This window comes from Neopelma chrysocephalum, unplaced genomic scaffold (genome assembly GCF_003984885.1).
Source record: "Neopelma chrysocephalum unplaced genomic scaffold, ASM398488v2 Primary Assembly neopelma1_63, whole genome shotgun sequence".
Classification (NCBI taxonomy): Eukaryota; Metazoa; Chordata; class Aves; order Passeriformes; family Pipridae; genus Neopelma; species Neopelma chrysocephalum.
Window position 1 is genome coordinate 3880662 of NW_020897720.1, and position 10183 is coordinate 3890844.

Genomic DNA, 10183 nt, shown 5'->3' on the forward strand with positions numbered 1-10183 from the left:
TCAGGTGAAAAGCTGAGAGTGTTCATTCTCCTTTAGTATCACAAAGCTTATTTATGTAAAACAAACTGCTGTCTGGCCTTGCCCTGCCCTGCCATAGAGATGCAGGATATCAGAGAATCATAGAATACGCTGAGTTGGAGGGGACCCATCAGGATCAGAGTCCAACTCCTGGCCGTGTGCAGGAGACCCCAAGAATCCCACCAAGTGCCTGAGAGCATTGGCCGAACGCTTTGTGAACCAGACAGGCTTGGAGCTGCGACCAGTTCCCTGGGGAGCCTTTTCCAGTGCTCAATCACCCTCTGGGTGAAAAACCTTTTCCTGACTGTCAAAAGCCTTCTCCATCAGCACAGACAAGTGGGATGTCACTTCTAGCTGATGCAGTTATGCAAAAAGCAAAAAAAAATCTGTAGCATAAAGTTTAGAATCCCACCATGATGGATACCTTGTGGATAAACACTGCCACAGACTGTGAGGTACTTGTGTGTGAGGAACCAGCAACTGCAGCTGCACATTATTGCTACTTGCTGTCTCTCAGGGCAAGCTTTTCCCATTTCTGCATTTTCTTGCCTTCTCCAAGTTACAGACTCCAGGGTGAACTATTCTGAAGCCTCACCAACATGGTGGCCACCAGAACACATTTGATGACATTTTAATCCCTTCCAAATTATTTACAAGGCTGGCTTTGAGACTGTTACTTTTAACTTCAGGCCTAGAACTGCATAGAGAAACTTTTGTATGGTCAAGAACTAGCAGTACTTGCACTACGTCTCTTCTCACAGGAAGTATTAATTAAAACAAGCAAAGTAACACACAGAGCTTAGCCTAGGCTGCATTCTATCAAGGGCATAATGAAGACAGTAGTCACAACTTCTCCAATTCACTAGTATTTTTTCTAATATTCCAATGGCTACACTTAAGAGAGGTTCAGCCAAATTAAGTTAAAGCTACAAGTCACAACTGAAAAGTGTGCACTGAAGTCTGGTGTTAGGAACACTGAGGACCATCCCTGATCAGGCGGCTTCACTTCTATTTTCGAGTGCACAAGGACAGCTCCCTGTCACAGACAACTGAAGCAGATATATGGGAAAACTCATTCATTAAGCCAAGGGGAGGCAAGGTCACTGCTGCCATGCCCCAGAGAAGGAGAAAGATTCATTGAGAGATTATAACTAAAGGGTTACAAAACAAAGGCAAGAACTAAAGTTTGTCGGTAATGAAATGCATTCTCCCGTCCCATATGAACAGGAAACAGTCTCTGTAGGGTGTTAAAGAAGGTCCTAGGAGGAGATACCCTCCTACTTTTTTCTGCTGCCAAAGGAGAGGAGAGAAAGACGCTGCTATTGGTCAGCAGGAATCTCTCTGTCTGCATCCAGTTTGCTCGTCTCTCCTGGGGAAGGGGTACGTGGTGCAGAGTGAGAAACAGGAGGAATCCCATGAGCTACAATCCCTTCCACTACTGGTGGTTCTGGTAGCCCAGGGGTGGCTACTCCCACTACTCCTGGAGGAAACCTAAAACCAATAGAAACATAGAAGTTACAAGCTTGTCCAACAGTTATTCAAGGAGAAAGGAGCTGTACCCTCAACTGCTGAATACAAATCCCTCTTTCTAAAAGAAATTCTCTGAGATAGAACACAGGAAAAGTCTCCAGAGCTGAAGAGTAGCAGTGATATCCTAATGCCAAATGACACCTGTTCACAGACAGAGATAGTCTCAGGTCACATACTAAGCATTTGGATAAAGGTACAAAGTTTATCTCCAGTGGAAAACAGCATGAGGCACTGTATGAAGGCACCTGGAGGGCTGGGAATTCCCTCCCCATCAGCGGGAGGAATGTAAGCTGCAGTTATCCTTCACTGGGCTCCATGACAGAAAAAGTAAGGAGCTGAACTAATAAAACAGCTAGATGCAAGATGAAAAACAGGAGAGCAACACTCATGAATTGCTAATGAACTACTTTTCCATTACTTCCATTCTGCCTCCCTGTGCCGCCTTCATAAATATATCTGAACCTCTGTAGATCTCTTAGAGAAGGGAAGTATATATTACCTACTTTGCAGATGGGAGAAAAACAGAAGGGAAGCAGCCTGCCCACAATCACTTGGCAGGTCTGTAACAGATAAATAAACTGAAATACACTATATTTAGACCACTGAACAAAATCCACTGGACAATATCTCAATAATAGTCCACATTTGGGCTACAGGCAAGAACTGTCCTTTGTTTATATAGCCCTAATGATATGCACAACTTCTAAATGTTAAGTTCCACACCTTTCTGGGGGCATCCAGCAGACTTTCTTATATTAAGATATCTCTTGGGCAAGTCTTGCAAGGATTTGCAAAAATTGACTAGTATGCAGCTGGACCTAAATATGACCAAGTACGTGTTAAATCCTAGTACAGCTTTAGAAGAGCTGCTGTCAGGTTTTGTGGAAGAGCTCATATACAGAGTATATAGGAACACAAACATACCTGCTTGCAGGTACAAGTACTTCTCAAACCCGCAGAGGGATGTTGGCCTACTTCAGCTGGAAGATATGCTTGGCCAACCTACATATCTCACCTGTAAGCTGCAGCTCCATTGAGTTCTGGGTGGACAGTTGCAGGATCAATACTGGACCACTGAGCTGCTAACAGCAAGTACTCCTTATTAACACAGTTCCTCAAAGCATCGGGTATGTGACCTGCAAGAGCACCAAGAATGACAAAAAAAACCAGGACACAGGTAGGGGGGAGCTTGTTCCCTGCAGCATTTACAAAGGAGAGCAGAAAGGAAATGTGCAACGTCTTTTTCATCTACCTCCACAGGATAACAGTGGGAAGGGGAGACTCTCCTCTGAGCACCTGGTCTCTGGAGAAGACAAGAAACTGATCCTTCCTTCCCACTTCTGTGATCTTGGGAAAATTATTGACCACAACCTGCAATTGCTAAGCCTCGCCCTTTCAAGAGACAACACGTACTACTTCAGGAAAAACACACAGTTTAACTGTCAAAGGAATTACTGCAAAGGATTTGGAAGATGTAGTTAAAAGGCTTCCCCAGGGATAGAAAGAGCCACTCCAGCATTAGGTACAAGATTCTCAGAAGGCAAAGATACAATTATGAACTTACACACCAGTTCCAGAAACCAGTTACTGAGTCCAAGTTTTCAGAACAAGCAGCATAATCCTTGCAGGGAACTAAAAGAACACTAATTCAGCAGCAGCTGCAGAGCACACAATCTCCTCCATTACCTGTAATAGCTCTGCGGATCTCTTTAGCTGCATCTTCTCTGGATTCAATGGAAGCCTGTTCACTGTACCAGGCAGTGTGAGGGGTGCAGATAACATTGGGTGCATCTTTTAAGGGCCCCTGAGCAAAACTGAGGGAGGAAACAAACAAAAAAAAAAGTGTTTTGTCTCCAGAAGCAATAACCCCATCTGTCCTCTTGGGCATCACTGTAACCCAAATAACAAAAAAACCCCAAAAGAATCATCCAGCTTAGGTGATGTGAGTCACCAGACAGCAGCAGGCATGCAGGTACAATGTTACCTGAAAGGCTCAGACTCATGCACATCCAATGCTGTTCCTCTGATTCTCCCCTCTTTCAAGGCTTGTGCTAAGGCTTTCTCATCTACCAGCCCTCCCCGGGCTGTGTTCACTAAGAAGCAGCCCTGACGCATCTGGAAGAAGAAAAATATTAAGTGCATTGAGAATGAGACTTTTCATGGAAGCTAAGTGAATCTTGGGAAGTCTACTGGAAATGAGCAGGAGTCTGCAGTGATTAGATGAGGCCTGCAGGAATTAGGAGTGCTCTCACTGCAAAGCTAACCACAGGGGAAATGCCTGCAAGCAATGCTTGAGAAATTTGCTTTAAAAATGAACAAACAAAACCACAAGACACCAAGGGCAAAAGTGGAACTCTCAAGTTCTGCACTCCATATTCATCCTACTACATTAAAAAAGAAAGAGGACATGAATCAATTATCCAGCTATACAAAACTGGACTACAACATCCAGATGTCTCTCATAAAAGCACTGGAAAGCATTCATATACTAGAGGAGTATAGCCCGAGACTGACTTTGCAGTGGGCTTGGGCAGAGAAGGTTTGGCAGAGTTGTATAAAAAAAAGGTACACAGTCCCAGCCACAGCACTTCTGGCTCTAATCGGCACAGTAAATTATACATTTTAAAGATAATCTGAAATTATCGAATCACCCAAAATATTCTTTATAAATGATATTACTTGGCAAGAAGAGCCAATCCTGTTCTTCTCTTAACATGAAATTCTACACAGCACAAAGCACAGGCACCCGGATCCACACGCTCCCAGCCTCCCAAGGCAGCAGGAGGCACACAACAGAGGCAGCAGGATTCACACGCTCTCAGCCTCTGTGAAAGCAGCAGTTTCTGTTTGCATTCATTTCCACAGCGCTCTGTGGGGGAAATCAAGCTCCTGCTGCACCTGTTTAATAGTGAAGTCATTGATGAGGTGATGGTTATGTTCATTCAGGCTGCAGTGCAATGTGATGCAATCGCTGTGCATTAGTAGATCCTGCAGGGTTCCTACTCGTTGTAAACCCAAGGATCGCTCCACTCCATCCGGCAGATAGGGATCATAGAAAATCACGTTGAAGCCAAAGGACTTGGCTCGCAGAGCCACTGCCTGTCCAACTCGGCCTTCACAAAAGAAAACCCACAATCATCAAGGAAAGGTAAAACAAACTTTAAAGACAAGATACTGAGGTAGACTGGGAGCCTACACCGGAGTTTACTGCCAGGGCCCAAGGTACTGCAGCCCTGGAAACCCCCAGGATTGCCACAGGGATCCGGAGGAGGCTATTCAGTGCTGATCCTATGTGGCTAATTCTAGTCTTTCCCCATGCAATAGCCAGAGCTTAGTCTAGAAGGAGCTCTGTTTCCAAACCAAATCTGGACCCTGAGTCAGAGGTAGTAATAATCTGACTACAAGAACTTGGAGAAGGAATTGGTAGCTTTCAGGAGGCTTTGTACTGATACAAAGCCCAGCACACAGGGAAACAGTCACCAAGAAGAGCTGTATGAATGTTCCAATTCTAACCACTTGAAATCAAAAAAAGAATCCCCAATCCCATGCCATACACCCAACTCTTGAAGATATCCAGCATGACAGAATAGGGCACTAGCATTCCTTAGGAGTCAGTGTGTTTCACAAAGAACAGCTGTAAAATTATCGCTTTTTTCACTCTTAGGTTCCCAAAAATTTCTAGAGTTCTCTTTTCAGTGTAACAATGGCCATCACTTACCCAGTCCAATGATGCCCAAAGTCTCCCCACGGATACGCACAGCGCCTCCAGCCACCTCTCGAATCTGTTCGACACTCGAGGCTCGGTTCCCTTCCCGCAGAGCCTGGTGGAGCCAAGTGACTCGGCGATAGAGGTTCAAGATGTGGCAGAGGGTGGAGTCAGCAGTCTCCTCTACTGAGGAGGAAGGGATGTTGCAAACTGCAATGCCTACAAAGCCACAGAGGTCACATAAGATTTTTAGCATCACAATGCTAAACCAACATAAAGCTCTTTAGGCACAAATCCTGAAAGATAATTCAGTTCTCCGGAACTACTGCTGAGAAACATGGGATTCATTTCAGAAGCTCATTCTACAACAACACAGATGTGACCAACCAGCTTTTCAATGCCCCAGGAAACACCACTCCTTCCTTATAAATATCCACTTGATTGACACACTCACCCGAAAAAAAAGCCCAAACAGGTCAATATGAGAAAACTGGGTCATACAAGTGATGCAAGAAATTGACTTTTAGGAGATCTGCATTCAAAAAGATGCACTCCTTCCACAGATACCCCTGACAGATTAATTGGCAGACTGTAGAATTAAGACAGATGGCTGAGCTCCTTCATGCATCACAGTCCAGATGCTCACTGCAAGCATCAGCCTCCCCAGGAGCAACAATAAGTAACTAACTCATTAAATGCAGAGAGAAGCCACAGGAGCCTCTCTATTCACTTGAAGTTATGCTTAAAAATAACAATACAACACTACTCTAGAATAACATACAACCACAAGGACCATAAAACCCATGGCTAGAAGTATCAGGTAAATTAGTAATGCAAATGAGTTGAAGTCCTAGAAGCATAAATTAGTGTCAGAAAAGGGAAAGATGGAACACTGTATCAAAATCTGGTCATTCCTGAGCAGTCTATTTACTTTAAAAAAAAAAAAAGGAAGGAGGAGGGCTGGCAAAATAGCACTTCACTGTTGCTATCCTTCAACAAATCAGCCAAGAAATAAAAATAATGACTAGGTGAGAAAATGGTCTCTTCCCAAACATTACCTTAGCCACTTGTCAAACCAAGGCAACTCTTCTGCCTCAAAAGACCACCACCCAGCTAAAAACTAGGAGTAAAATCTAGGCAATGGTTGAAGGCATCACTGTTTTGTAAGCCTATTCAGAGGAGACATTTCACTTAACCCAGACCATGCTTTCCCATGAGAACTGCAAGAGCAATGGCCACAGACAATCCCAGATATTTGACTCCTTCTCTCTATCAAATCATTTCCAATTGTGCCATAATGCCACACAGACAACTTGGAGGACGTGAGGAGGGGTGATAGAAAACGCCAACTTCTCTTAATCTCACTGGTTACCATCTCACTCGACTCTAACCAAGCCCCATGCATCCATCTGTCACACAGCTAGACACAAATTTGTCTTAACCTGCAATATTATGCCTAGTGTAAGAAAAGAAACACATACAACAGCCCTTTGGTCTGAAGATTCAGAACACACAAGGAACAGTATCTTACCTCAGAATGAATTAAAGGGCCTGGCTAAGCATGAAAATAACCATTAATTGTCCATGGAAAGCATATCTGGCCATGCATAAGGGTCATCATACTATTGCTCCAAAGCAAAAGTGGCAAGCAACAGCCTGATGGTGAAAGAAGTTTGACTCATTTCACCTTGGGTTAATGAGTGTGAGAAAGCTCTGAATCTGAATGAATCCAAGATATGGATGGTGACTGCAAGTAGAGAAACCTGAGACTAGATGAGGTTCCAAACTCAGCCCAAATATGTAAAGGCTGGATGAAAGCCAGGGACCTTGCCAGGAACTCCTTAGACTATTCCCTTGAATCATCCAGATGAGGAGGCTCTTTAGACTCAGTTCAAGCACTAGCCAAATACACACTCTTCATTTATTTGCAATTCATCTATTCTTACAGATCTGAACACTGTAATGCCTATCTCAATTTTATATACAAATACCTATACTTGATTTAAGCTTAACCTGACCTGCATTACATTAAGGAAGGTTTCAAATCCCTGACATTGAAAAAACTTGAAAAAGAAGGGGCAGGGTAGTTCAGTGATCCATCTCAGCCTGAAGACTACAAGGTCCAGAAGTCTCACTGCCATGTGTTTAAGATATAGCAGCTTTTTGTCACCTGGTCCAGAGGTTCTTCACATGCCTAGGGCTCTAAAGGGATCACTAATAAAGTTTTGAATCAGAACCTACCTGCATATACAAATTTAACAGGAAACCTCATCAAGCATTTACAGTGAGTTTATCCTGCATCAGCATTTACAGGCAGCTTTCAGACATCAGTTTGATGAATGCTCACAAAAAACCCAAAGTTGCCTCACCAAAAGTTACTTAGACCCCCATATTCAGGTTCCTGAATCCCTCACAACAACAAAGACACCAACATCTATAGCAGAGCAATCTGAGAACTGAGAATCTTTCTTCCAAGCCCCAATGTTGGTCAGCTTCCTCAAGATGCCTGATACTGAGCAACCCCAAATCTTCACATAAAAGTTTTTAAATGCACTCAGCTATAAAGCACAAAAACATACGCAGTGTTCCACTCCACATTCAGTTCTGATTGCAACACACACCTACTGGTGCCATCATACCTAATTCTGCAGCAGATTTGATGTCAACATTGTCATAGCCACTGCCAATACGCACAATGACCCTGAGGGCTTTGAATTTCTCCAGATCCTGACGAGAAAGGGTAATGGTGTGATACATCAGAGCTCCTACTGCCTCATTCAGCACCTATAACAAAAAACAGTCCACATCAATATCTGGTTTGGTTACCTAGGAGGCAGAGCTGTTCTTCTGAATGCTTGCACATTTTCTTGCCTACCTTTTCGTGGATTTCCTGAGTTGACTGAGCATCACAAAATGCCACTGTAGCTACATCCTTCAAGATGGGCATCTCCACGGTGCAATCTCGTCCATCCAGGAGTGCAACCAGTGGCCGTGCTGGCATTGGACCATTCACAATAGGAGGCCGAATGCCTATTAGGAAAGTCAGCAGGAGTGATTACATAACAGACAAGAATTCAGGAACCCTCCTCTGCTAGTCCAGTAAGTCACTAATAATATTTAGAAACACATTAGGCAAAGCAAAAGACATAAACAGGAAACAAGCACAGGGAAAAGAAGCTGGAAAAAAATACAACCACCTCTGCCACCACTAAATAAAGGAAAATAAAGTATGTTTTATCAATGATGAGATAATAGAGGTGCTCTACTCAGAAGCGCATCATCTTACTCCAGGCTCCTGAAACGAGTTACAAAGTCGCTTCAGGCCTCCCCATTACCGTGCCCACCCCTCCACCCCAGCCCAGGCACTGTTTCCTCCTTGACGGAGCAGAACTCGTACGTTCTCGGGCCCTCCGACGCTCACTGGCACCCGCCCCTTTCTCGCAGGCCGCAGCAGTCCCCGCGGGCGGCGGGGCCCGGGCAGGGCCGGTGCCTCCCCCGCCGCTGCCCGGGGCCGCCCGCCCCGCCTCACCTTCGCAGATCCGGTCCAGCCGCTGCCGCTTCACTTTGTGCCGGTCCATGGGCCGGGCGGGACGCGCCACCCTCGGCGCCGCGCAGGGACCGGGAGCGGGACCCGTCACCGCCGCCCGCGCCGCGCCGGGGGGAAGCGGAAGGGCCGAGCCGGCCCCGCCGGCACCGGGGCAGCGCCGCTTCCGCTTCCGGACCGCGGGGCGGGGCGGGGGAGCGGCTCTCGGTGCCCGGCACCCGGGGGTCAGAGCCGGCTCCGGAGCTGCGCGGAGGGAGCGGGCCAGGGAGGAGCCTGGGATGTAGCTTCAGGCCTTCCCGGGAAGCTCCTTACTGGGAGCTGTTCCAAGCAGCTCTGCCTCTGAGCGGCCGCCTTTGCAGCCGTGTCTCGCACACCTGTGCCGTGCTCCCGGGGCTGGGTCAGCGCTGCGATACTCGCTCACCCCGAGAATCCACTGCACGAATCACCACAAGGACAGGGCGAGGGACATCAAGCAAGTCCTGAACAGTTTATTGAAAAACAAATTCAAGCTGTTTATTACACAAAAATTCCTGGTACCTGATTGATGTCTATACAATTGATCTACTCTTACGCAGCCCTTTTCTTCCATACCCTCCACATTCCATTCAGATATGCCATAGCATGTTTTAACAAACCTGTGTGCCTTCCTCCCGCTCTGCCCTGGGGTTTGGTGGGCAAAAGATCACATGGTGATAATGGGAACTGCCAGCTGGTGACCAGGTGTTGGGAGGAAGACTCTTGAGGAAGTTTATAAACCTGCAGCTGGGAATAGCCCTTGAAAACCCGTGTGGACAGCAGCCGGTGATTCCCCTGGCATGGACAAGGAGCATTTCAGTGTAATGTAGCAACTATTACTTGCTCCTGACAATTAAAAAAAAAAAAGGCATGAAATGGGGGTGATGAGAGTAGGGCTTAAAAAGAAAATATTGCTTTTCTGTTCGAATTCTGCTAGGTGCCAGAGGAAAATGAATTGCAGTCTACAGTTGTGTATGTTTTACCTTTCTCCCGCCCTACGAAGCAATTCTGAAGGCTGCGATTCTGGGAGGCGTCCGTAGTCATTTATCAGCTGGGAAAAGTGTCACCGTATCCGCGCGTCCTTTGGGGATGGCAGAACCCGACCCGCGTGTTTCCAACCCCGCGTGTGCGGGAACCGCGCCCGGGCTGCGGGATCGGCCCCGGCCGCACCGACAGGGGGCGCTCTGCGGCAACGCGGCCCGAGGGCGGCGGGACCTGCTGGGATAGGGGGAGAGATCCCGGGATAGGGGAGAGACCCCTGGGATAGGGGGAGAGATCCCGGGATAGGGGAGAGACCCCTGGGATAGGGGGAGAGATCCCGGGATAGGGGGAGAGATCCCGGGATAGGGGAGAGACCCCTGGGATAGGGG

The 10183-nt window shown here is 46.6% G+C and overlaps 1 protein-coding gene across 1 annotated transcript; it reads right to left on the minus strand.

Annotated features, from left to right (window-relative positions):
* Positions 1-871: 871 nt before the first annotated feature.
* On the minus strand, positions 872-8900 carry LOC113967109 (C-terminal-binding protein 2). Its single transcript, XM_027682415.1, has 9 exons — positions 8784-8900; positions 8130-8284; positions 7894-8038; positions 5267-5473; positions 4447-4661; positions 3533-3663; positions 3235-3362; positions 2564-2684; positions 872-1509 (listed from the first exon to the last, which is right to left on the minus strand). The coding sequence occupies exons 1-9, from the start codon at positions 8830-8832 to the stop codon at positions 1338-1340; spliced, it is 1323 nt and encodes a 440-aa protein (XP_027538216.1). The 5' UTR covers positions 8833-8900; the 3' UTR covers positions 872-1337.
* Positions 8901-10183: the final 1283 nt, after the last annotated feature.